At 43.3% G+C, this 27,421-nt stretch overlaps 2 protein-coding genes across 13 annotated transcripts; one reads left to right on the top strand and one right to left on the bottom strand.

Moving 5' to 3' along the window:
- The first annotated feature begins 885 nt into the window (after window positions 1-885).
- SLC37A4 (solute carrier family 37 member 4) lies at window positions 886-24,657 on the top strand. 11 transcript variants are annotated; one of them, XM_043500929.1, is made up of 11 exons: window positions 886-966; window positions 5,052-5,571; window positions 7,572-7,804; window positions 9,701-9,944; window positions 11,432-11,590; window positions 12,386-12,471; window positions 16,325-16,438; window positions 17,797-17,862; window positions 19,019-19,157; window positions 20,545-20,726; window positions 21,865-24,657. In XM_043500929.1, exons 2-10 carry the CDS (start codon window positions 5,424-5,426, stop codon window positions 20,709-20,711), a joined length of 1,356 nt encoding a protein of 451 aa, XP_043356864.1. In that variant the 5' UTR covers window positions 886-966; window positions 5,052-5,423; the 3' UTR covers window positions 20,712-20,726; window positions 21,865-24,657. The 11 variants fall into 11 exon arrangements, with proteins under 11 accessions (XP_043356864.1, XP_043356863.1, XP_038236426.1 ...); XM_043500928.1 differs by having other exon boundaries at window positions 21,175-24,657; XM_038380498.2 differs by lacking the exon at window positions 17,797-17,862 and having other exon boundaries at window positions 21,175-24,657.
- TRAPPC4 (trafficking protein particle complex subunit 4) lies at window positions 22,500-27,399 on the bottom strand. 2 transcript variants are annotated; one of them, XM_038380507.2, is made up of 5 exons: window positions 27,129-27,399; window positions 26,181-26,355; window positions 25,821-25,924; window positions 23,789-23,915; window positions 22,500-22,979 (listed from the first exon to the last, which is right to left on the bottom strand). In XM_038380507.2, the coding sequence occupies exons 1-5, from the start codon at window positions 27,301-27,303 to the stop codon at window positions 22,901-22,903; spliced, it is 660 nt and encodes a 219-aa protein (XP_038236435.1). In that variant the 5' UTR covers window positions 27,304-27,399; the 3' UTR covers window positions 22,500-22,900. The 2 variants fall into 2 exon arrangements, with proteins under 2 accessions (XP_038236435.1, XP_043356872.1); XM_043500937.1 differs by having other exon boundaries at window positions 27,060-27,389.
- Between the last annotated feature and the right edge of the window lie 22 nt (window positions 27,400-27,421).

Here is a 27,421-nt window from a genome sequence, read left to right as displayed (position 1 = left end):
CAGACAGCAACACTGAAAAATCGGGGGGGGGGAGGTAAGGCACCTATATAAGACAAAGCCCCAACTATTGGGACTGTCCCTCTAAAATCGGGACATCGCGTCACCCTACCTCCATCAATGGTGGAAAGAAGCTGCTACAAAAGTCAGGTTTGTAGATGGTTCTTCGGTCAGCGCGCATTTCCCCTACCCGCCCTGGTCGCTGCATGGTCCCTTACCCCAGAAAGACCAACCTCCTACCGGGGGCAAATAGGGGGGCGAGCTGCAACGTTCTCAGCAGGACCCCTCGTCCTCCCCAGGCTTCGTAACCCAGGGCAGGGATCAGCCCTTCGCGGCGGGGCGGAACTTCGCACAGCGTGTGCTCCAGAGCGCGCCCTGACCTGAAAAACCGCAGCGGACGGGCCTGGGCCCGGCTGCCGCGCGGGGGCCTCCCTCTTCCTTCACCGGCGCGGGGCGGGTCCCTGCGGCTGGACTCGGCAAAGGCGGCGCGCGCGCTCCGGGTACAGCTGCCCTGTGAGGATCCCGCAGAGGGACGGGCGGGAAGAGGCCGCGGCCCTGAGGGGGCCCCGGGCTGCTGTGCCGCATACTGCGCCCCCGGCGGCGATTGGGCGAATTAGCGGAGACTGGGGAGGTGCGGGCGTCCCCTGGAGCCCTCTTGCCGGTTCTGATTGGCAGAGCCGGTGACGTACAGGGTTCCTGCCCAATAGACAGGTCTCAGAGCAGCAGCCGTCTTACTCTGTGTCTGCACAGGAGGACTTGGGGCGAGCGCATTCCTTCGAGCACAAGCTTCCGTGAGCAGCCGATGAAGTGCGCTGTAGCTCACGAAAGCTTGTGCTCGAAGGAATGTGTCCGTCGCTAAGGTGCCCCAAGTCCTCCTGTGCTTTTTGCCCAATAGACCCCCCCGGTTTGCGGCTGGAGGGACGAGGCGGGACTTCCGGGCGGAAGCGGCCGAGCGAAGGGGTCGAAGAGGTACTGTGGGGGGGTTCAGGCCCCTAGTTCCTACTCGGGCTTCTCACTCCAGGGGCTCTGCCAGGCAGCCCTTGGCTGTACTGTGTTGACTCACCCTGCTGGGGTGCTGCGCTCCCGCCAACAGACACGGTCTCCGATCGGCCCCCCTGGATCCCCAGGCATGTACCCCCCAGCCTTGTGGCCTCCGCAGACATTTACACCGAGCGGCCCCTTCCTCAGGCTCATAACCTCCGTGTGCCCCCCAGCCATATAAACACCTGTCCCCCATGGACCCCCAGCCACATAACCTCACTCCAGACAGACCCCCGTGGACACCACAGCCATGTAATCCCCCTTCCCACAGACACACGCCAAGGCCCCCTCCCTTCAGGCACACAGCCCCCCCCGCCATGGTTACAGGCACACAGCTCCCCCCCCCCCGCCCTGCCATGCTTACCCCTTCCCTCATGGACCTCTCAACCATGTAACCCCTCCACAGGCCCCCAGCCATCATACCCCCCGCGTGGACCTCCTACCCATGTAACCCACACTACATACACATACCGACCAACTCCCTCAGGCATATAACCTCACACCTACCCACCCCACAGACATACACAGACGTGTAACCTCCTTCCTGAGGCTGGCATGTAACCTCCCACACACAAGTGCCCCTCCCCAATTAAAGCCTGTAGTCCTTGCCCCATGTTGCCCTTCTCCTGAGCTTAGCAGGAGTGTTATTGCTTTCTGGCATTTTGCTTGGTATCCATTTCCTGGGTGAGCTTTCACCTCAAGGATGAGCAGCTGAAGAGACTTATATATTTAGTTCTTGCCCCCTCCCAACCCCAGTCCCTTATCTGTGTCCGTGCAGCTCCAGTTATAGCCCTGGCTCTGCCATTCATCTACTCTTTTGGGCTCTAAGCTAACTCAGTGCTTGCTCTGAACCTCACGCTTTCCATACTTAAGTAGGGAAATGCTCGTGTTACCATCGATAAGAGTAATGTTTCTGTTAGAGTAAATTTCTGGTGTCAGGAACTGGTGTCTTTTTAAAGTGCCTGGTACACTTTCTGATGCTGTATATGTAATGATATCAGACTTGGGCATCATAACATGTTGCATCCCAGTCTTAGTTAAACAGGATGTCTTAATGTTTTTTAAATACAATGGATGGATTGTTAAAAGGATTGGGTGAGTTAATGAACTATTATAGGGGTTCCCTTCTTCAAGGCAACATTTGTTCACAAGAGGGGTCTGGAAGGAACCCCCCTCAATCCTCATTCCCATTTGTATGGCATTGAAGAGGTCATTGGGTGTGTTGTGGGGTTGCTCAACTTCTTTGGAAGCATCAGGTTTGGCTGCTGCTGGAGGCGAGATAGTGAAGATGAAAGAGGAAGACCTTTAGACTTTTTAGGGCATGGACTGTTTCTTTCTGAAGTGCCTAGCATGATGAGGCCCTGGTCATAGTTAGGCCTCTAGGTGCTATTGTAATACAAATAGTAACATGGGCTGATAGCCTTAGCTGTTGATATGATTCATTTTACATTGTATCAGTGTGGTAGCTTTGAGTACTGCTCAGTTTTTGTGAATCAAACCCATCACATGCACCATGTAGCCCTACATACTTTTTGCTGATGGCTGTTATGTACTTAATAATGCCTAGAAACCACAATGATAGGAAAAATGCGTAGCTAGAGAGAATCGAGTGGCTCTTCTTTTCTGTGTGTGGGCTGATTTTGAAGCAGGCACAGTTGTCAAGCTGTAATTATAGATGTAATGAAATGCAATTTTAAATGTCTAATTGAAAACACAGCAAAGCCCATCAAAAGAGCCAGATGTTTGTACAACTGTCTGAAAATTTGAGGGAGTCTTCCCTTGCTGGGTTCTTACATTTAGAATCAGGTTCTAGTTTTAGTTTAAAACCAAGTAACCCCTAATGAGGAAAATATGTGAGAAGTGTTTTTAAATACACGCAAAATGTTCCTCATTCCTCCAGTGTTTGAAGAGGGGACTGCTGCTCCTTACAGACTTTCCATGCTCGCTGGGAGCTTATCTGTGGAAGTGCCAGTCTTCAGACAAGACCAACTTTTTTAATCTAATTCAAAGGAGAACAATTTTTTTAAAACTGATTAAAAGCTTATCTGTGTGTGTGTGTGTGTGTGTGTATATATATATGTGTATATATCTATATCTATATATATATATCTTCTGCACTTTCGCCATATCCATTAGTTGGGGTCAGTGGCACTTATTCTTTATCTCCAAGGGTTTCATTCAGGTGGATCTTCCAATCTGATACAGACCTTTGTCACGTCCTCCTTCAGTATCTTGAACCACCTTTTACTGGGTTTTAGCTGTATGCACCTAGAATGTGGTAGCCTTTGCCCATTTTCCGCAGCCATCAAGCAATTTGGTTGTACGTTGCTGCCGGGGATGCTCTATCACTGTACTGATGTACTCTTGAAGACGAAGACCCACAGAATATATATAATTGGCACAACTTTTACCAACTGGCTGGCCAGGCCTGACGTTCTTGGTATGAAATCAGACTTTTTCTTCTCCTAGGAGGCCCACCTTTCTCACCTCCACTTTCAGTTAAGAACGCTTCTGCCAAGAGAAGACAAGTCATAGGAGTTCAACAGTCAGAGACAATGCCAACTTTTGAATACAACTCAAAGGAGAACAGTTTTAAAAACCTGATTAAAAGCCGTCTGTGTGTTTAAAAAAAAAAAAACAAAAAAAAACAAACCCCCCCCAATACTCATAATTTGCCTAAAAATAAACACTGGAAACCCCATAAATGAATGAATTGTTATTGTTTTTGTTATGATTTTACTATATGTTTGGTACCAACGTGGTGCTCTCTACTGTACAGTACATAAATTGAGATATTGCCCCTTTCACAAGGAATTTATATTCTCAGCACTATGTTTATAAAGTACTTTGAAGATGAGTAACTCCATATGAATGTTAAAAATTATTTTTCATAGTTCATAAGATTTTCTTTCTATGCTGCTGCTCAGATATTATCCCTATACTGTCAGGGCATCTTTTCTTTTTGGTTTCTTTTGAAGTATTGATTGCTCTCAAAATGCAGAATGAGCTTGAATGCAGTTTCCTTGTTCAAAAAGAGTGCAATTACTTATGGGTTGAAGACTTGCAGAAGAACTCCATGCTTGACTACTTTTCATTGTTTTGCACATCCCTTTGCTCTCTGATTTTTTGCATTCATTATTTCTCAGGCCTCATTATGTAGTCATAGGCAATTAGTGACCCAATTATCCTTCTGTCTCTACTAATGAGTCCTTATTCAAAATTTAATCTTAGTGTAATTCTGTTGACTTCAGTGGTTTTACACCTGGGATAAATGTTGTCCAGTTTTTTGCTTTTTGTCTTGAACCAAGTCTTCCATTCTGTTGCATCTGTCTCTCTTTTGCACTCCCTTCCCCAAAGTTTTTTCAGTTTCTTTGCTTTTCCAGATACAAGAATATGTTGCTCAGCTATAGTTGCATCACTTTCCTGGAGTCTTTCACAGATACGTTTACAAGCTAGAGAAAGGGGATTGAATTAGATCCATGCAATCATTTGCAGATTCTGAAAATGTGACTACGACTTAGGTGACAGTCTTAGGTGGGTGATTATCTGTGTTTTATTCACAGAAAATAACATTAACTGAGAGAATTACAAAACTACTTTGGAAGATGCATTTAATTTGTTTCTGGAAATGCTTATTACATTAGCCTCCTCCAGATTGGATTAAATTTCATTTTCTGTCTACAAATTCATTGGAGTCCGGAGAGGCTAGCTCTGTAATATTGAATCAGCTAAAAGAGCAGAGAAGGTCACAGCTGTATAATACCTGTGGAGTCACTGAAAAGGAAATCAGAAACTAAATGCAGACTGCCTGTTGAAGCTTAATCCACCCTGTCTTTTCCTTGTAGTAAATCTAGTTTAAGATTGTTTCTGGGAAAGGGATTGATTGTTTTCAGTTTGTCCTGTTTGAGTTCAGAGGTCAGAGGAGAGTTACTGAACAAGGCTCCTCTAATCTTTCCACTTTGCGTACAGTGCAGGTTATCACAAGCTAACTTTATTTTTTTCTTTTTCTGCAGGTTGATGGTTTTGTCCTGAATGACGAGTTCTGTAAGTTAATCATTCTCCGGAAAGCAGCTGTAAACAAAACTGAGAAGAAAAGAGATCATCAATAAAGCTGTAGCTCTGCAAAAATATCCCAGGATGTGAATTCTGAGAAGAGTCCAGCTTCCAGTTCAGACACCCTGTTAGTTGCTGTTTTTTTTCTTTTCCTCATTCAAAACTGCTCTTTTGTTCCAACTTTTATTTACAAGCAATTGCTATTTTTTAAAAATCTTTTTTTACAACTATTCACTACAGCTGTGAGCTGAATTTTTAAAAAGCAGGACAAATCCTCCTATCAACAGGATTTTTCTTTTTTTCTTTCTTGGAGATATTACTTTGATTGTACCATGGTGGATAAGGGTTACAGTTACTACCGAACAGTGATATTCACTGCCATGTTTGTTGGTTACACACTGTACTATTTCAATAGAAAAACATTTTCATTTGTAATGTCCTCAATCATGGAAGAAATAGAATTGGACAAAGATGACTTGGGTAAGAACTTTCTTTGTGATAGTTTGTGCATGTTTTCTCTTGGTATATATCTGGTTATGTTGTGTACCAGAATCCATACGTTAAATGTATTTTCTATCCATCTGAAGAAGTGGAGTGAGAAATCACATACTGTAGAATTTTGATTAATTTCTCCCTAAAAACTCCATCTTTAAAATCTAGGACCAAATCTGTATATCTTTATTCATGCAAATGCCTATAGTACTACTGACTTCAATAAGACTGTTCAGGTGAGTAAGGCAAGTTGAATTTGGTCTATATGTTATAGTCAAAAAATTTGAAATGGTAGTACATGGTTTTTGTGCCTGAGTTATGATACCTAAAAAGGACACTGCCCAGTTAAAAATTCATATAATTTTAAAAAGATTTCCTTCCTTGGTTATGCCACTTACATTATTTACATTAAAGAGAAGTTTTAAAATTAACAGTTGCCATTGGAGCTGTTTCATTTATTGCATTTTTACTCAGCTTGGTCATTCAAACTAATTAATTAATTTCACTTTGTGTGTAGTTAATTTCCCTTTGTGAATCTGAGGCACTAAAAAAAATGCTACAGTGTTTGTTTAAAAAACAAACGCATACAAACCTTGTTTTTGTAGGAATTTTTACACATCCAAAGGGAGACTTCTGTTGAGTTTGAATTTTTTTAGTTGGGTGTTTTATTTTGGTTTTGGTTTTTTTTAAATATATAAATATACCTATATTTTGACCCTAATTGAAATGAAAGTGTCCCCTTTAATTGTTCAGAATGTTCACTTTAAAAAGCCACTTCTTAATCGGAAAGAGTTGCAGAAATAGAAAATGGAAAAGGCCTATGAAGTAATTTTGTCTATTCCTCTGATATTGTAGACTTGATCTCACATGTTGGAAGCTTTTGTTATGTCAAAATAGTCTCAGAACCAAGCAACACATACAATTCAAAGCAATCTCTCTTTGATTAATTAAGCTGGATGGACTCTTTCAAAAAATGAATAGTGAAAAAAACACTCTAACCCTAGTTACAGCTTAATGAAACAAATGTAGAGCCCTTGTTGAAATATGATCAGGGATGCCATTTGGGTTTGGGGTAAAGAAGACTGTAGCTTGAGAGAGATTTACTAGACAAAATGTCTCAAACATGGTCTTGTTTGAAAAATTCAGTTGTTTCCTCTCGTTTTGGTAAACCACTATAAACCTTTCATGCCTAAAAACCTTAATTTGTTCAGTTCAATAGTTTGGCACTTGATTGTGTCCTTCATGTGTCGGTGCTGGGCATGGAAAGTAAGATTAAGCTGAGGATCTGTTATGCTGATTATCAGAATTTATTGACCTAAAGTGAATATTTGAGACAAAATGTTAGCAGTACAGGTGGATATGAATGGGAGTTCAATTAATAAGCACACAGTCATACATGGATTAACCCCGGTGCAGAATAAAAGTGTCACAAGGAGAACCGGTGTAGAATAGCTATTCCACACTAGCTGTTCCATACTTTTTCCCCATGTAGACAAGTCCTTACTCCTGTCAACTGGCACATTTGCCTAAAAAGATTGAGAAACACTTTCTTTGGAGATGCCCATTGGTAGCACTAATGCCTCCTCTTTTATATATCCTTCTTTGTGCTCAATGCTTTATTGTTTACAAACAGCATGGGATCGTTGGTTCTTTAGTTTAGTGAAACTATAAACCTACAGTCTCCACAACTATGGTAGAGTTAAAGAAGTCTTAATGTGCTTTGAAGAGAAAAAAAAATACTGCTTTCCATAGTCTTATGTATATCTCAGTTCAGGTACTAATAATATTAAAGTCTGTATCCTGCTTACAGGAATACTTTTCTGGAAACCAACCAAATAGAAAGCTGTTGTCGTTCTAATAACTAGTGTAACTGATTTGTGCCTGAATGACAACTCCTTGAATATGCTCCAGTAGGAACCTGGCTGAATTAACCATCTTATTATAAAATGTTTTACTAGAGTATGCCTTTGGTTTATAATTTATTGCAGGTCTCATCACTAGCAGCCAGTCTGCAGCCTATGCTATCAGTAAATTTATCAGTGGAGTCCTCTCTGATCAAATGAGTGCCCGCTGGCTCTTCTCATCTGGCCTTCTACTGGTGGGCGTAGTCAATGTTGTCTTTTCTTGGAGCTCTACAGTTACAGTCTTTTCAGGACTGTGGTTCCTGAATGGGCTGGCTCAAGGACTGGGGTGGCCACCGTGTGGGAAGGTACTGCGCAAAGTAAGTATACTTTGACATTTTTTTTTTTTTTTTGGCAAGGGTGCAGTCCCAGATTTGAACACCAAGAGTAGTGCTTAATTAGTGCCAGGGCTAGGCTTGGCAGTTTATATCCCCAGCACTTCTGAGCTTGTTGCATCAGTTATGAAAGTAAAATATTGCTTGAACCCTGGCATCTCTTTCATTACAAATTAAGCACTGAGCGGGAGACACTTAATAGAGGATGATACAGGAATGATTGCTTTGTGTGAAGTTCGTAGCAACACTTGTCCTAATTTCTTCCAGAATAGGTACTGTATGGAGAACATTGCAGGGGTCCTTGTGCTGGGACAGTAGGTGAATTCACAGCTGTTCCAACTTCTCCTAGCAGGAAGTGCAGTGTTGGTATGGCTCCAGGCGTGCTGTCTGTGGGAGAACTCTTAGCTGCTCTATCCCCTGCCCTTCTTGGAATAAGAGTCTCATATGTCTCCTGCTGCTTAGTTAAGCCAAGAATACTCAAGTTGGAGAGTTATTTACTCCATTCATTTGTTTTAAGCATGAAGCTTTGGTTGTTGATTATAGTTTAATTTGTTAAATTTCTCTAGCCGCAGAATTTGTAATCATGAAAAACCCCAGTTGCTGGATTCCAGCCCCTGAGTTGTGAAGACAGAGGCACCATAGCCTCTTTGCTCTACTAGTTGTCCACTGCAGAGAGAAGGAATGATAAGTAAAGTTTGGTTTGACCTGACGGTGGGCTCATGAGTTATAAATCACAAGCCAGATCATCTTGCATTTCAGGATATTTTGGAAGAATGATACGTACCCCTTCTGCCCCAAGAGGAAAAAAAATCCAGTCTGCCTACACAGAATATCAAGTGACATACAGAACACTGTGAGCAGGGCCCCTGCTGAACTGTGTGTTTGTTTAGACAGCCACAAAAGGATAATTTAGCAGTGTGAAGAAATAAAACTTGATGTTATGAAGCTACGGGCTGGTAATTGTGGTTCCCTGTAGAAATGTTCAAATGACTTAGTCTAAGGCAGGGACAAAGAAGGCACTGTCATGGAGAAGGTCACGCCCTTCCTTCCATACTAACGTTAGTGGGAACCTCCCTTTAAACCAATAGTCCTATTTCTGTCTCTGTGCAAGACTAGTCCTGGCAATAGGATATGTAAAAATGAGGAGGACAGGTGCATGTGAGAGATGGAGGACTGAACAACTAATCTCCTGGATAGGAGGCTTCTCTCTCTCCATGAAGCCTTCTTGCTTTCTCTGCTCTATTCTGTGGGCAGTGAATGGAGCTGGGAGGAAAATGCCTTTCACATAGGGCTGTTTATACTCAGAGGGGAAAGCTCACTTAAAATGAAGACAAAATATCAAGTATTTGAATTAGATGGGACCTGATCCTACTCCCTTTGGCATTAATGGAAGTTGTACCATTGACTCCATTAGAAGCAGGACTGAGTCACAGCAATCATTCTGTCAGCAAGAGCCCAATTTGTGCTGAGCTCCCACAACATCCACTGCAGTAAGGATCAGGTCCTAAAGTTACAAGCTGAAACACTTTGTTTATCCCCTCACTTAGTACAAAGCAGGCAGACCTTTGATGACAGCATCATAAATCAGTTAGAGAACTTCCTGTACCTCCATTTCCTCCTCTGTAAATGGGAATTATATTGACCTACTTCACAAGGTAGGGGTCTGTGAAGCATACATCATTAATGTTTGCAAAAAGCTCTGAGTTTCTTAGATGGGAAGGGGATGGAAGAGTAAAATATTTTTCTATCTAGTTTTATAAACCTCTGTCTGCTAAGATCTGAACTGGCCACCAAGGGACTTAATTACAGGTTTTTGGAGCTGAGTCTAATTCCCACTCCATGGCACTTTGCTCACAATCTCTTTCTTTCCCTGATGCACAGTGGTTTGAGCCTTCCCAGTTTGGGACGTGGTGGGCAATTCTCTCCACCAGCATGAATCTGGCTGGTGGCTTGGGCCCCATTGTTGCTGCTTTGATGGCTCTGAGCTACGACTGGCGCACAACTCTGTCCGTCTCCGGCTTCATCTGCGTGGTTGCCTCCTTTATTTGTCTTGTCCTGATTAAAAATGAGCCCTCAGACGTTGGGCTACCAAACATTGGACCAGGAACCATGAAGGGGAAAAAAGGTGAGCAGTAGATTCCTAATCTTACAATTAAGGCATGCAGGCAGCAGGAGGAGCAAGAGGAGATGGGACACGTTCTACCAAAATTTGATAGTTTGAGTGTCCATCCAGTTCCTTGGTGCTGGAAAAAGCCCTTCCCATTTCCTGAACTTAGTGCTTATTAGCATTTAACTCCAGATCTGCTTGCAGTTGTATACTGAGAGAACATTTGAGGTATCCTGGTTAAGGAATACCTTGTGTGTGTCATGTGTGTCTCGCAGTGTTAAAGTATTGGTGCCCTGGACTATGCAAAGGACGGTCATCTAATGGAGTCTCGTAGGGTAGGGAAAGATCATAACCCATTTTCACATCTATTCCCAGCTATGCCACTGACTCTGTGGGACCCTCAACAAGCTGCTTCAGCTCTATGTGCCATAGATATTTTATAGATGGGGAGACTGTTAATATTCTTCTATTTCCCTTGCGGTCTTAAATTATTTATGTTGTGATCTGAGATCCTCCATGCCAGAGAGGGGCAAAGTAGAGCCTTGTGCGGGACTATTTTTAATCTTGCTCCCAACCACTCCCGCTATTATGGCAGCAGGTCCTGTGGGACCCGTGGGATCCCAATCCCGCTGCAGGGCTCTACACTAATCCCGCGCAGGGCTGTAGTGCAAAGCATTATTATTTTTCTTGCTGAGCAGCAGAGAGAAGAGCTGCCTTTGGCATTTCTCCAATAAACAGAGAATTCTGTCTCCTGTTTGTTGAACCCTAGTTTGAGCGGACTCTGCTCAACATTTGGTGTCCTGAACTAGGACATCTAGTTAATAAATGTTGCGTCATGTCCAATGAATTGAACCTTCTCTTGAGAGCAAAAGGGCTGGAGGGTTGTTGTGACACAGGGACTGTCATTGGATTTAAAAGCCTACAAAAACTTATTTAAAGTACTGACTTCTGCATTACCCTGTAAATCTTTTGCTGCTGGAATTGGCATTTGATAATTGTCATGGGAACGTAATTGCTACCACAACATATTTTTGGGATATGAGCGTTAGCAGACATAACTGTCAGGTTCATGTAAGAACTGAGCAGCTAGCTTAAATGCAATGTCCTTTGTGGGATGTACACAGCTTCTTTCACGAACTAGTGAAAAGGACTAGAAACAAAATCTGGAAGAGCTGACAGTATGTTCTCCAACATCTTCTGTCAGAAGTGTTCACTGGGAACCATACGAGAGCAGAGTTATGGGGAGTAAAATGTAACTTATTGATGTCTGCTTTTTAATTAAGTGGGATAAATACCATGGACAGGTTTCTTTGTACGCAGCAAATGGGTGGTAGCAATGGCTGATCATTGCTAGTTCTACATTTAGAAAAGCCTTACTGTTACGAGGCTTCTCCCACTGCACACAGAATCTGCTCACAGATCATCCTACCCCCCCTACTGGGTTGATTGTGTTCTATTGCTGTGTCCAAGCGGTATAATGGTGTTTCTACTAATTCTCCTTTCAGGTTCATCCAGAGATGACAGCACCCTGGCAGAGCTGCTACTCTCGCCATACCTGTGGGTACTCTCGACTGGCTACCTGGTTGTCTTCGGAGTGAAGACATGCTGTACAGATTGGGGTCAGCTCTTCCTGATTCAGGAGAGAGGACAGTCTGCTCTTGTGGGTAAGATACAACAGACTCATTTTAAAGCTTAAGGCTGAGATTTTTCAAAGGTGCCTTAAGGAGCAAGGTGTCCAGTTCCCATTTTAATGGGATCTGAGTGCCTTTGAAAATACCAGTCCAGATTATTCGGGTTACTGAATGGCAACAGGGGAATGATCAAGAAATACATGCACTTCCTCATTAGGTCACAAGTTTAAATTCAGCCCAGGCTTGTAGTAACCAATAGTGCTCATTGGTGGCTATTTGATGGCATATATGAAATGAGTTTGTGTATCTGACCAGTTCTTAATGACCAGGTATCCATGACCAAGAAACCCCCAGCACAAAGGGCACAAATTGGCTCCTTTGTAGAGATTCCAGGGACTGACTAAGTCATGGTGATTGAACAGTCTTCTTACCTCACCCCAACGGGTCCTCATAGATCAATGTTGGGGCACACTGGCAGGGAGACAATATGTGGGAGAAGTCTGCCATGCTGCTGCCTGGTTTGCACCGGCTCTGTGGACAGAGAATTTCAGTCTCCTGGGCCGTTGGTGTGGCACTACCCACCAGCTCTTAATTCAAACGCTATTTAACTAAAAACAACAAACAATATCAGATGCTCTGAGAAGAACTGGGGAAACTGAGAGACAAGGCAAAGTGTAAGCATTTTAGGGCTAGTTACTCCATTCTTCCTGATACTGCCTTTATACTGAACTGATCCCTGTGCACAAACATAAACCATTAATAAGAAATTGTTTTGGTGTTTCCTCCCTGGACCTGATTGCCTAACCACCCCCTTATCCTATGTTCTAGGCAGCTCTTACATGAGTGCCTTGGAAATCGGAGGCCTGGTAGGAAGCATTGCTGCTGGGTACCTTTCTGACAGAGCAGTAGCACAGGTAAGCAGCCTGGAACCTTGTCCACTCGGTTATTCGCTGTAGCAAAGCTGGTAGATCTAAGTGCAATAACTGGAATGTCTGGTAACTCTGAACTTGGAAGCACCAGGGGTGAGAGAATTGCAAAGGTGAGAGGTTGTCGTGCTGAGGATATAAAATGCAACCTTCCTGGGTTGCCAAGGGATGCTGATGCAGATTCACTGACACTTTAAAATTAATTTATTTTTTCTTTCTAAACACTTCTCCAGAAGATACAAAATCTTTTCTTTCTAACAGCTGGGATTTGTCAACAGACTCATGGAAGTTAAGTGCTTATCTCATTTAGGCTTCTTTGAAAATCCCATCTCGCATGTTTGTGCCCAGTGGTGGGGGTAGGGAGTATGGGCCCACCCCATACCAGAAGTGATCATTCACAAAATTATTTTCTGTTCCCTGCCTCCACCAAACTTCTGATGTTTCTCTGAAACTGTATCTGATCTGCTGTGGTTTTGCAAAATCCAAACCAGGGTCTGCCCCATATAAAGAGTTGGGGTAGGTGGACATAGGTCTAGTCCATTAAAATGTTTGATAATTTTAAAATCAACGAGTCAACAAGCATATGGAAACTTGGCCTGATGGGTGTCATCAGAGGCCTAGGACTGCTATGCTGGAGTCCTGTACTAGTGAAGGTAATCTGGAATTTACTGCTGTCAGTAGTGACACTGTTTAGCATTCCCTTGGTGTAGGGAAGGCATAACATATATTGTGTTGCGGCAAAGCTCCTGCTGGGGCCCTTTTCTAGATAATGGTAATAATAAACGTTACCTTAAAGCAGAGCAGCACAAAAATGGGTCTAAACTGTGAAAGTCACTAGCTGTGACTTTCCAATGTCACCTTGGTCTTGTGTGATTAGTAGACACTTCTGCAAAGACATAAAGCTACTTATGAGAAATACATTAATTCACATGATAATATAGAGACCAATATACACTAATCTAGAGCTCATTGGTTTCATTCTCAGAATTTTGTACAACCCCACTTCCCCAGTTCACTTCTTGTGGGTATGCACCTCTTTACTTTTGCTCTCAGATTCTCATTCAAACAAACCCCAGAACACAAAGTGAAACCTCACCTGAAATTGTTAGAACAAACAAGCAGTTTCCACCCAAAATAGTAGTTCACCTGACTCAAAACTCAGCTATGGTAGTCAAAGACTTGCAGGTCTGGATTGAGTTTTTTAATGAAATTGAAAAGCAGGTGAATTTTGCCTGGTTTTGTTACAACTTTATCACAGCCCTATAATTAAATCATGCCTCTAGGGTCCATAATAGAGAAGCTTTGAGGAGATTTGTATAGGTCACTCAAGCCAAATTAGATGGTAACATCTTGTAATGTTACCATTTTATTCCTGGGGGAATTCAATTAATCTGTCTCACGTAATTTTTAATTTTCCCGCCTAAAAAACATTTTGCCAAGAGGTGCTGCAGTTCCACCTTTTGCCCAGCAGAGGCCGCTGTGGCACCAGAAAAGCCTGCTGCGTTCTAGCGCCACAAAGGCCTCTGATGGGCAAAAGGCAAAACTGCAGCACTTCTTAGGTAAAATGTATTTTATGCAGGAAAATACAAAAGTCTATGCCCAGTGCGGTGGAATTCCCCCAGGAGTAGAGTTCATCACAACACCCTGCCCGCGGAGCAGGTTAGGACAGAGTGAAGCACACAGGGCTGCTGTGGGGTCACAGTCAGTTTCAGAATGGCGCCAGTGGTGGGGACAGGTGGAGCATGGGCTCAGGAGCTAGTGGGGTGACAGTGTTGAGCCTGGGGTTGGGGGAGTGGGGCTGTAGAGACCCATGGGGATGGGGGACAGGGCAGATGTGCCTGACTGAATGGGAGGGGCATGGGGTCAGCCAGGGTCTGCATGGGGGAGGCTTCCCAACACCCTAACAATCCCATCCCCCCCACCCATCCTCAACACCCTCCAGGTTCACTCCCAGGCTCTTTTCCTCTCCCTCAGCTCTTCTGTTACCCCTGACTCCTCCAAGCCTTTGCATTGCTTCTGACAGGTGCAGGAAATACAGTTGTGTACTCTAATTTAAAATAATTTCACAAAGTTCTGTACTAATATGCCTAGTAAGGAATCTATTTGTCAAAAAAAATTATCAGAATTTTTTTTTTGATCTGTATTGTTACAGACATACTTGCTGACAGATGTTTTGAAATAAATTCCAAAATAATTTTAACTGGAATGATTATATTGTGTTATTTTGACAAATAAAATATGCAGAATTTTCAAATATTGTGTGCAGAATTTTTAACTTTTTGGTTCAAAATTAAAAAAAAAAATTGGTGCAGAATTCCCCCAGGAGAACCATTTTCAGCATTGGACTGCAAAACGCAAGGCCAAAAAAGCTTATTAATTATACAGATAGCAAGTATCTACAGGTTATAAAGCAATAAAAACGGGGTTATGTGATTCATTGTGTGGATTCAGGGATGGGAGGTAAAATTACAGGTTGTTATAAATCCTGTATATTTACAGCCACATTCCCTGACCTCCACCCATGTACAGAAAAGTCAAGATGAGAGAAATTCACTCCAGTTCTGTAACGATGGGCACTGCCTGTGTCGCCCATCAAGTTTCCAAGGGAGATCTCCAGTTGATGAGATTACAGATATGGTTGATAGAGTAACTGGGTGGAATAATATACCTAGACTTCTGAAGGCAGTTGACTTTGTGCTTCACAATATTCTGATTTAAAAATAAACTTAGCACTATCCAAAATTAATGTAGCCAATATTAAATGGGTTAAAAACTGGTGACCTGATAGATTGTGAAAAGAAATTGTACATGGGGAATCATCATGCAATGAAGTTGCTTCCCGCAGATTCTATTCTTGGCTGAGTTTTATTCAATTTCTATCAAAGATCTGAAAGAATATATAAAATCATTGCTGGAAAAAATGTGCAGATGACACCAAGAATTGGTGGAGTGGCAAAAAATGATAAATACAGGCTAGATTGCTTAATAATGTAGGCTTATTTGAACAACATGCTAAATGCAGGGTCACATAACAAAGAATGTAGGTTACCCGAGATGGGGGACCATATCCTGGAAAACGGTGATGACATTGAAAAAAAACTTTAGGGTCATGGTAGATAACCAACTGAACATGAGCTCCCACCTTACTGCTGTAACTAAGAGGCTAATGTATAATCCTTGGATGTGTAAGCAGGGAAATCACAAGTAAAAGCTAGGGAGTGGTTACTTTACCTCTGAATGTGGCATTAGTGTGACCATTACTGGATTACTTTGTCCATTTCTGGTGCCCACACTTCAAAAAGGGTGTTGAAAAATTGGAAAGAATTCAGAAAAGTGCTACAAGAATTATTAGAGATCTGGAAAACATGCCTTAGTGAGAAATTTAAGAAGCTCAATCTATTTAGTTTATCCAAAAGAATGTTAAGAGGTGGCTTGATCATGGTCTACAAGTCCTGTTACCTATGTTGGGGAGATTTCTGATGGAAGAAGGCTCTTTAATCTAGCAGAAAAAAGCATAATGAAATAGAGTGGTTGGGAGCTGAAGCTAGACAAATCAACTAAAAGTAAGGTCAGAGAGGATACTTAGCCACTGGTACAACTGACCTTGGGACATGGTGGATTCTACATCATTTGGAGTCTCTCTTGGGAAGACATCAGTCTTGATTTATAGATATACTCTATCTCAAACAGAAGTTTTGAGCTTGAAGCAGAAATTACTGGGTGATGTTATGTTATGCAGGTTATCTAGTCCCTTTTGGCCCTAACTTCTGTGAATCAGTTGGCATTAGTAACTCACATTTTCTGTGTGCGTTCTCTCTCTCTGTTCCAATATGTATTACAGGTGGGTCTGTCAAGTTATGGGAATCCTCGGCATGTGCTCCTGCTTTCCATGATGGCGGGAATGTCTGCTTCGATGTACCTTTTCCGGGTCACAGTCACAAGTGACTCTCCTAAGGTAACCCATGCACAAGGAGATTGTTCTCATGCAGCATGTGGTGTAACAGAAGCATTGATCAGTTTCATTTAGATGGTGGTGAATGTTCTTGCACTCAGGCACTGACTAGCACAGGTTACAGGACGGGATTCCTGTGTTGTGGCATTGGAAGTTCTGCATAAAAATGGTAGAAGTTTGATGCCATGTTGTTTTTTTATTTGAGTACTTACAGTATACTCAGTGCTGCTCAAATAAAGGAAGAACCAAACCCACCTGAAGGAGTTCAATCTATCTATCAGCAAAGCATGCTTAAACACTAATAATTACTTCTGGGTCTCTGTTGAAACCTGTAGCTCTTCTTCTGACTTCATAATCCTTTTTGTAAATGACTGTACAAAATTCCAGGGCATCCTCTTTGACAGATTTATAAAATGGATTGTAGTATAGCTTTCTGGAGCCCTGTTTCAGAACCACCGTGTCTGGTCTGGAAGTTATGGGTTTTATCTGCAGCTGAGAAATTTTAAAGAAGCATTGACAGCCTGAAATCTAGTCAGTTTCACTAACTCAACTAAAAATAGCTTCAGAGTCCTAGGCTTGCCCCACAATCCTTACCCAATTTGGGCGATTTTATTTTCACAATTAGTTTTTTTTCCCCTCCCCCTTCTGCTGTGTGAAACTCCCACAGATGAGGAGAGACTGTTTCCACTGCAGAGTCAAACTGATTATATATAGCGCTGCTAAATGTCCAAAGTAAACAAACTGAAATAGAGAAAATGTCTCCTCTGCTCTCTTTCAGTTATCTGATGTGTTTTGTGTAATAGTAATAGTGTAACAAGATGTCAGGGATAAGGGTTCTTCTGCTGAGCCACCCTGTTGACAGGAATAAGAATCCTGCAAAAAACTGCTTAGTATGTACTGTTGATTGCTTGTGGTAAGTGCTGATTGTTAGCTCCAATAGGATATAAGGGAGGTGGAACTAGCTGTTAGGAGAAAGGGAATTGGGGTCTGAGACAGAGCTGTCTCTGCAGGGAACCTATAGGAACAGTCATGACAGGGAGAAAGTTTAGTTTGAGGTTTATGTTATGGTGATGGTTCAACTTCCAATAAAGTCAAACCCCAATGAGGTGATAAGTTTGAACTCTGACTCTGCAGGGTGGTGTGGGAACTCCACCTGTTCCGGTAGCTAAAGTGTTATCAGGCAAAAGAGTGTTTAAGCTGATGGTATCCCTTTTAATGGTGAGGATTTTGTTAGCAGTAAGTTTGGCAGATCTCTGCACTAACTCCAGATATTTGTGTTTCTGTCTCTCTTTCCCTGGTGGTTGCCAAACAAATGGAATTTCACTTCTACCCTTTTTAATGTTTCCTCACTTCTTCCTCAGGAAAATGACTTCCGGATTGTAGCCTTACATCCTCTCGCTGCCCTCACAGGCTTAACAGAACAAGAGGTTTCTGCCTTGTCTTTCTCTCTCTTCCCTTCTGCCTGTTTCTACTTTTACTGACTCTTTCCTACTCTGAAAGGTTGGTTAGTTCAACAGGATTTATAACGAGGGCATTATGAAGAGTGCTGTAAGTTTTCTGAAAGAAGCTTCATAATTTCATATTACTAAACTAACAATCTACTAAAACACTGATCGGTTCTGGGAATGTTTACTCTTTAGATGAGATAATCAGTCTGGAGAACTATTAATAGAAGTCATATGGCTAAGGGACAGGACTTGGGATTCCAGACCTGGCTTCTATTCCCGCCTCTGCCATTGACTTCCTGTTTGACTTTTGGCAAGACACTTCCCGTCCTCCTTTTTGCCTCAGTTTCCCAAACAGTAAGATGGGGATGTTGACGCTTAATTCATTAATAGTTATACAGCATTTTGCGATCCTCAGATGGAAAGCCTTAAGATGGGCAAAGAATTATAAACCCTTTGTGTGATATGGGCCTCAGATTAGTGCCATTGCTCACATACTTTTCAATATCAATTTTTGTTAGCATAAATTCCAACCTTAGAGTCCATGTTCAGGCAGACTACCTTGTAGTATAACATTGCAGGATTTTCAGCTGACAAAATAATGGGGATGCCTCAAAACAGGTATAAGTGTATTGACCAACATGTGTCTGAAACTATAATGCCCTTTAACCACCGCTCTTCAGAATGATTTTTTTAAAAGATTACTATGCAGTAAACACCTTCTCTGTGTCATTTCACTGTAACTTAAAGCTCATTAAATAGAACTTTAAGAAAACACAGCAACCACGTCTTCCTATTTAGGGAGTTTCATATTGAGACCTGGCTATGTGACAGTTCAGATGGTTATTCAGAACCACAGATAAAAACAAAGTTCTTGCTTGGAAGCTGATAATGTGCTGGCCAATGCAGTCAGGGATGCATTCGATTATAAACCATCTTAAAAACATGTGGCAGAGCAGACTCTGTTTCACATGGTTAGACTTTATATCCACTGGCCAGGAAAGCAGTGTCAGCCTGAACAACATTTAGTTTGAAATATATTGTAGACAGAGCCTTACACATTTAGCCAATGTCTAACCAATAGCGGGGGTCAAATTTAGGGATCCCATTTCTGATTACTCTTTGCTTGTGTTTATAGCTGTGGATACTGATTCTCGGAGCCATCTTTGGGTTTTCTTCTTATGGACCAATTGCGTTGTTTGGAGTGATAGCAAATGAGAGCGCACCTTCCAACCTGTGTGGCACCTCCCATGCTATTGTTGCACTAATGGCCAATGGTGAGTGATACTCCCTCCCCCTTTATTCTGAACCTTTATTCTGTAGCAGCAAGAATCCCCAGTTCCTGATGATCTTAGTCTGGCAAGATGAGATTTCAAATTGGTTCTACAAAAAGAAAAGGAGGACTTGTGGCACCTTAGAGACTAACAAATTTATTTATGATTAATTGCTACTTAGTGATATGAAAGGTTGCGTCTCAAGCAGCATAGCTGAGAGAACTGGAAGCGAATGGCTGTGGAACTGTTTGTTCAACAAATTAAGTGGGTCTCTGAAGACCCAAGATTGTCACTGAGGAACTTCCCTAATCTCATGCTTGATTCTCAAAATGTTTCATTCCGCAGCCCACCATGAAGGGCTCTGTAGGGCACATTGAAGACTGCAGTCCATACAAAACCTTTGGAGACTTCACGTTTGTCCATCTTTGAAGTGCATCTTTTGTGTTGGGCCTTCTGGGACCCTGGTCCTCATACATCACCTTTAAAGACTTCTTGTTAAAAGTCCTTAACACTGAAACCTGGGCCTTTACCAGTCCAGTGAAGATTTAAAGATAAAAGTCCAGTGTGCAGAGAGTTAACTTATTAGGGTAACAGTCAATGCACATTGATATTCCCTTTAAGATCTTTCTTGTCTTAAAAAAAAAACCCCAAAGTCAGTAATCCAGGAGTTACCACCAACATTCTGAGATCTGGACCAGGCCTGAGTCCCTATAACATCCGGGTCACTCTGAGAGAAGGTCCAGTTGAAGTTTGGATCCAGACTTCCCCAAAACGCAGCAGTGTTTAACTCTGCAGTTTTGAATCAGACATATTTCTGGTCACAAGTGAAAACGATGCACTGTTTAGTTGCCTGTCCCTCTTATGAGACTTCAAATATGTACAAATTTTGATAAGTTTTGCCTGAGCAGAAAGTCAGTAGCAGGTAAGGGCTTGTGTATATCAGCTGCTTTCACCATGACAAGCTGCGACTCGTTCCTTGCTTTCATAATAAACATTTGTAAATAAAGATAATTGCAACCCCAAAACTTGTATCTTCTCTGATAGCTGAAGAGGAATAATTTGCTCCCCTGAGTTTTCTGGCAGTGCAAATCTCCAGTTTGGAGGAAAGTGTGGCCATAGTCCATTCACTGAGGAACCCTGAAGGAGTGACCCCAAGAGAAGAGTTTGGAGCTACTGAGTGACTAGCTCGGTTTCCCCAGGCAGGGCAGAATTGCTCTCTACTGTATGTTACAGTGCTTTGTCCAATGTTTAAAATATCTCAAGCTATCTGGCTTGAAGCATTTTTATAAATGCAGGGACCAGCACAAAGAACAGTGTCAGTAGGAGAAACTAAGGTTCTGCTGCTATTAGGGAGTCTAACTCTGTTCTCTTCTCCCCATTATCCTTGCAGTTGGTGGTTTCCTGGCTGGATTGCCTTTCAGTACTATAGCCAAGCACTACAGTTGGGCCACAGCCTTCTGGGTAGCTGAAATAACGTGTGTCGTCAGCACCATAGCCTTTTTCTTATTACGGAACATCCGCACCAAGATGGGTCGGGTACCCAAGAAGATTGACTAAAGATGAGCAGCAAAGGTACTAAGGATGCTCCAGATGCCATCTAGGGATGGCAAGTGACTACTTGCTAGCCTGGTGCTGAGTTTCCTACCAATGCAGCCTAGATCAGAATATTTATCAAAACTTCATTTTATTTTAGTCATATTCCTGTTTAGAAAGGCACAAGGTCTTCAGTGGCTGTTATGTTTTAATGCCTACAGAATTTTTGGTCACTCAGTTATAGTTTACATCTCATGACCTCGCTTTATCTCTTACTTAAAAGTACTGTTAGTGAACTGAGCAGAGACTTTGCAGTCTTGATTGCTAAACTAGAAGTACTGCAGAAGACCCGTATCTGGTACCTGCCTAGCCTTCTTGCTGCTGGCCTCAGATGTAGTGTTGCTCTCAATTCACCCTCATTGCTTACAGAAATATTAGAGTTAGCCAACACTGAGCCTATTTTCATTTACCTCCCTTGCTGTTGTAGGTGCAGCTGTTACCCAGCTTACTCTGTCATGAGCTACCTTCTGTGTCTCCCTCCCCAGAAGCAGAGACCGCTACCTCATTACTAAAGAAAAACGCTGGTCACGCAGCTATTATCAGAGACTGAACAGTTACTGGTCCACATATTACTACAGATCCCGGCCATTGCAGCAAAACAGCTCCCTTTTCAGTAACGGCAATGAGTAAAGTTCTTTGGAACTCCATTCAAGAGATGGAAGCACTGTACAACAGTTACTTTTTGCTGTTAAATTAGTCACCATGGCTAACCTCAGAGTATTAGTGAACTGCAAAACAGATGGTTAACACTGAATAGAATAGTACTTCCTGGAGTACCAAGGAAACTGTTTGAGAGTGTATGCAGTAACAGCATTAGACACATACACACCTTGTATAGCTCCTCTCTTTCTGTATTATCTAGAAAAGTCTTTAAAAGAGATTTAACATTAGGTTGTAATGATTAGTAACATAATCAAGGATATTGTCAGGTGAAAGCATAAATTTCTAATGGCTCCAGTTCCAGTGAACTGAACCAGGTACAGCATTTTTAGGTTAAACTACAACATAAAGTCTGCTTACTATTATGAATGCCTGTTAGCAGGATTGTTGCCCCTTGGTAGTATGTCTTTTGTTAACAGGCTTTTCTTATCAGGATTTTTGTTTGTGGTCTCTGCAGGGTTTTAGTTATTCAGAACGCCTGTAGGTAAGCAAGAAACTCAGTGGCCACCACTGTAAAGCTACCTTGACATAACAGATTGCTCTGCCAGCCTTAACAAAATGGCTAACTGTTGTACAAAAGCAAACTACATTTGATACTTAAGCATGAGTATTAAGAAATACGGTTTACCAACTGTGAAATAAAAATGTAGCACTGCAATGGCAGCATGAGACGACTTGTGCAAAGGGATCAAGAAAAAAGGGGGAAGCTCTTGCCCAGAGGCCAGTGCTGGATACAGGACATTCCTCTTTCTACAGTGAGCAGCCTTAGTCAGAAGCATTCATTTTATGTTGCCCTTCCTGCTGCTATTCCTCAGAACAGCTGTGCAGACACCAAGGAATTTATTTTTTCAGTTTATTCCTTATTCATTTCACCCACCTCCCCTGCTTGAAATCCATTATTTCTGTTTACACTGAGGTAAGCTGAAGTGTGCCTTCCAAGGGGGTTCTGGCACAGTAAAGGGCATCTCAAGCTAGAATGGTTTCAGATGGTAAAACAGAACACCGGAGTGATAATAACCAGGCTGCATGTTTACCCTTGTTCAGACTAGCTCTAGCAGAAGTGAATGCATCTAGTCCAAGAATTAATCTATCCACACTTTAAGGGAATGTTTATTGCTTGTACATCCAAAGTAACCGTTTGTCTGAGCCATAAATTAAAGCTGCAGAAAAAACTAATATATGTACACATTTAAGAGTGAAAAAGGGGTGTATAATAGGTTTTACCACCATGTTGTGTCTTATCTTCCTCTGTGTTACAGTGACAGCATTAGAGCTGCAATCATAGCTTCAGCCACATATGTCCATTCTTAGCTATGATAATATTCACTGTTAGGCAAAGGTGGATTCCACACCCATGGAATAAAGCAGCATTTCTGGAGATGACAAAAGCAATTTGGGACCTCATGACCTCCTCTCTTGCTGCTGTAGCCAGAGACAGGATTCTGTAAAAGCTGTCTAGTAAGGAGAGGCTCAGTACTGACACTGGAAAAGTCCTATGATCCTGGTCCAAATGGTCCAGCTTTTTCTGCTACCTCCAAAGCAAGTTTCAAGTTTTGATCGAAGAGCTCACACCTGAAATATTCACAGAAATACAGGCATGAGGATCAGAAGGGGGTGAAAAAATCCCCATCTACAACCCAAAACATATTGGTGTTTTTAATCTGAGAACTGTTAGCTCGAAGACAGCCCCAGTCCTGCACTAGCTTCTCTTCCATTCCAGATTCTGCTAATGGCAACTTTTTGAATCAAAAGACTGATTAACAAAGCAGCTTGAGTTCAGCTTTCCTATTTGACATGCCAAAGCCATTTCAAAAACATAAAGCTTAATTGCCACTTTGACAAGGGTTAAAAGTGCAATGGGGCCCTGCCAAGAGAGAGCGTGTCACATTGCTCAAATGGAACTCCAAAGGAAGTTTCCTCCAGCCTTTTGTAGAGAACAGGAATCAGACTGGTGTCCTTGGAAGACCTTCTCCAAGAACTTGACAGTGCTGAACCTCCTTATGGAATTTAGTTTAATCATGCAAAAAGTTAGATTTTTGATTGTGCCTTAAACAAAACTAGTGTCTGCATCAAAGTAGTCAAGCGTACTACCAGAGCTCCAGTCAGCAGCCCAGGTCAAAAGAGAACCCAGCAATCTTAGGTTTATTTTTAGTGGATGGACTCTAGGAACAGGCGCTAAAAACATGGGGTCTGCTTCCAATTCTGTCACTGACCAAATAACCTCAGACAGTAAAATCACCTGTCTGCTTCCCCACTGTAAAATAAGTACGTCTTCTCTTCTTCAAAGGGGATTGTATTAATGGTTGTACGGTGCTCTCAAAGTGGAGAGCTGAGCAAATGCTAAATATTGTTATTCTACACATCATCTGCCTTCTCCCTACCTGATTGGCATCTCCAGTGAGTAGAAAGGATTTTTCAGAGCGAAGTCAGAATAAATCTCATAGATCTTGCGCAGAAGGGACTCTATCCCAGCTTGCCGTGGATCAGCGAGCACCACAAATTTGATCCCTGGAGCCATAATGAAAGAAGCATTAGCACTGACTACATGCAAGCTGCAAAGGTAATAATACTATAAAATACATTCCCAAATATAATTGAAAAGGCCTCATTTACAGGAAGGACGGGAGAGCAGCTGACACCATCTGAAGAATACTTAAAATTTGCCTTGTTTTGTTTAAGATATATAGAGAAAGATTAATGATTGAGTAGTGTATTTTAGCAAGCTAACATTCAGGATGTGATTTTACTTTCAGGTGCACAGAGCGTATTTTGTAACATTGCTAACGTGCCTATACACTTGAGCACCTCTAGGGGAATCTTGCACTTCAAGCACAAGCTGGGTTTTATTTGCAATTCTTCAGCTAGATTCCAGACTTTTAAAGACATGGTGGCCAATTGAGGCAAGACGAGACAAGCTAGTTTCCCTTTCTGTAAAGGGGATAATTCCTGGGAGGTGAGTAAGAAGTTGAGGGTTAATTCGTATTTGTGAGGTACTTTGTCAGTTTCTCTCGATAGAGGCCCATCAGCTCTTTGTAAATCCTTTTGTATACTTCTGGTGCTCTCTAACTGGATACTGAAATAATTATCTTTTGCCCTTTTCTAGTGCCTTTCATCTTAAAATGGCAATCTAATTCAGAGAAATACCATATGAATAAAGATCAGGCACAAAAGCAGTACTTTTGCAGCAATATACAAGTCTAATAAATACTCCTGAGGGCATTCTGTGCCAAAAAAATAAAAATTGTGCACAGTATTTTGAAATTCTGCAAGTTTTATTTGTCAAATAAATGCAGAGGCTCCAGCGTGGCAGTGGGGAGAACCCTGCAGCCTCCCCACCCTGGGCACATGGACTCAGTGGTGAGGCTACACCCGACCCTAACACAGCACAAGGCCTGAGACTGCCCCAGAAATACCCTAGAGCCCTGCCCCTCTGTGCCAGGCACACTAAGTATGGGGCATGCAGGCTCAACCAGCCAGGATCTAAGTGTGGAGGGACTCACTGCAGGGGAATCCAGGTGTGGGACAATCTGGGTTCAGACAGCCCTGTGGGAGGATCTGGATGCACAGAGGCTCGTTGGAGTGGGGGGGGAGGGATTTCCCAGATTTAGGGGCAATGGGACTCTGCAGGGGTTTCCAAGTGAATATGGTTGGGGCTCAGTGGAAGGGTCTGGATGCTGGGGGAGTGGGGCTTGGAAGGGGTCTGGGTGCAGCTAATTGGGGGTCACTGGCATGGGGGTCTGGATGTGGGGGCTTAGGGTGGTGCAGGGGGGTGGGGCTTGTCGGGGTAGGGGTCTGAGTTCAGGAAACTCAGTGGGGGGTGGTCTGGGTGCAGGGGGCTCCAGATTCAGGGGTTGATGTTCAATGGGGTGTGGTTTGGATATGGAGGACTAGGGGGGTTCTGAGTGTGTGGGGCGAGGCTTGGTAGGGGTGTCTAGCTATGGGAGGTCCAGAGGCACGGGGGTTGATTGGATGGGGGAGCAGCTCCCTGTACAGTGACCTCTCTCCCCTCAGCTGAGGGGTTATGGGGGCAGGAAGCAGGGGAGGATGCTGAGCGTCCTGCAGCTGGGGGAGATTTCTGGGCATGGGTCTGACAGCCCCAGCCACTCCTTGCAGGGGAAGAGGAAGTCCTGTCTTCTCCTGCCTCCAGCCCAGCCAGGACTAGCAGCTGATCCCGGCTTAGGGTAGGAGCCACTGGCTGGGGTGTCCGCAGCCCTGCGGTGATTTCCTCTCTGCTGGCTGTCAGGAAATCATTTTTCTGCAGGGAAGCAAAGAAATTTGCAGGTGACATTAATTCTGCGCATGCACAGAATCCCTCCAGCGGTAAATAAAGCAATTTGTACTTGTCTTTTCAGAGTGACGGAAAAACAGCCCCAAGACTGAACTAATAGGGATAATATGAGCAGTAAGTCTTACCTGTTAGGGTCTGAAAACAGTGTAGTTTAAATGTGTCTGTTTCTAACATCTCAATACCGGAACTCCCCAGCTCAGGAGACAACTGGGACCCAATTGCAAACAACCTTCACAAACAAAGGGAAATTACTTAAGTCTAACACAAAAGATTCCTCTTCAAGTTACTAGATATGATAGTGTATACTGGGTCCCTTCTCCACCCTTAATTTGTCTTTGTGAAGTGTTCCTTCTTCGGGGAAGGAATGTGTCTTTCTCTAGGTTTGGCCAGTGCCTCACAGATGGTGGGCATTACTGCACTAATCATCATCATTAATGCCATGGTAGCCAAGGCACAGAGAGCTAGACTTCCCAGTGCAAACTCACGAGTGGAACATGGAGGCCAGCATGAGCTTCTCATTGGAGGAGAGGCGAGGCCGGCCAAAACGGATGGACACGGGATAGTTGGTAGGGTTGCCAAGGTACTCCAGCACCTCCTTCCCGTCAGCAGTGTATTTCCCATTCACATCAACGCCATTGATGGAAAGCACAGCATGTCCAACTGAAAGAAGCAAACGAAGAGTCAGAGCTGAGGCTCGTTTGCTTTCAAATGAGTATCGGAACTAGGAACTCCAATAGCTGACCTGACCACTGGCCTCTTTAGACGTGTCTTGAGGAGGAATCACTGTTAGAATATTTATGAAAAAAGAAAAGGAGTACTTGTGGCACCTTAGAGACTAACACATTTATTAGAGCATAAGCTTTCTTGAGCTACAGCTCACTTCATCGGATGCACGAAAGCTTATGCTCTAATAAATGTGTTAGTCTCTAAGGTGCCACAAGTCCTCCTTTTCTTTTTGCGAATACAGACTAACACGGCTGCTACTCTGAAACCTGTCAGAGTATTTATGATTTAGCACAGCCACTGTTACAGTGTAAATAGTGTTATGACACTACTTCCCACCCGGCAAGCACAGCCAATGTGCCCCCAGTATCTCCCAGGAGCACAAGCACTACACCACCTCTCCAAAACAAGAAAAGGAGGACTTGTGGCACCTTGAAGACTAATACATTTGTTTGAGCATAGGCTTTCGTGCCCAGTACCAGCGCCCTAGCCCCCTAACAGGCATCGTCCTCCCCCTCCAGCAGCCGGTACCAGCACCCCAATCCCTCCAGTGCCCCCATCAGGCGGTACCAGTCCCACAACCAGCCCAGTAGGCGCTACCAGCCCCCTAACAGCCATAGCACCCCTCCAGCGGGCGGTACCCGTTCCACAGGCCTCGCTGGATCCCCAGTGTTTCCCAGCCTCCCTGACGCCTCCAGTCGGACGCCCACCCCGGATGCTGTCCCGCTGCCCGAACGCCACCACCACGCGCTCGTCGTGCAGCTTAAGCACCAGGTCCAACGGGAAGCTGAAAGTTTTCTCAGTCTCGGAGCGCGGCGCGTAGTGATCCAGCTGGTAGATGAGGCCTCCGGCCTTATTCACAACGTACACGCTGAAGATGGCCATGTCGGCTCCCGTCAGCTCAGGGCACTTTGGGAGATGTAGTTCCAGGAGCGGCGATACGTGACAGCGCAGTGCATTGTGGGAGAGAGAATTATATCCGATTTTGGAGCGTTGTGTTATG

The sequence above is a fragment of the Dermochelys coriacea genome, chromosome 22 (assembly GCF_009764565.3).
Source record: "Dermochelys coriacea isolate rDerCor1 chromosome 22, rDerCor1.pri.v4, whole genome shotgun sequence".
Classification (NCBI taxonomy): domain Eukaryota; kingdom Metazoa; phylum Chordata; order Testudines; family Dermochelyidae; genus Dermochelys; species Dermochelys coriacea.
This window is presented reverse-complemented; position numbering and strand designations above follow the sequence as displayed.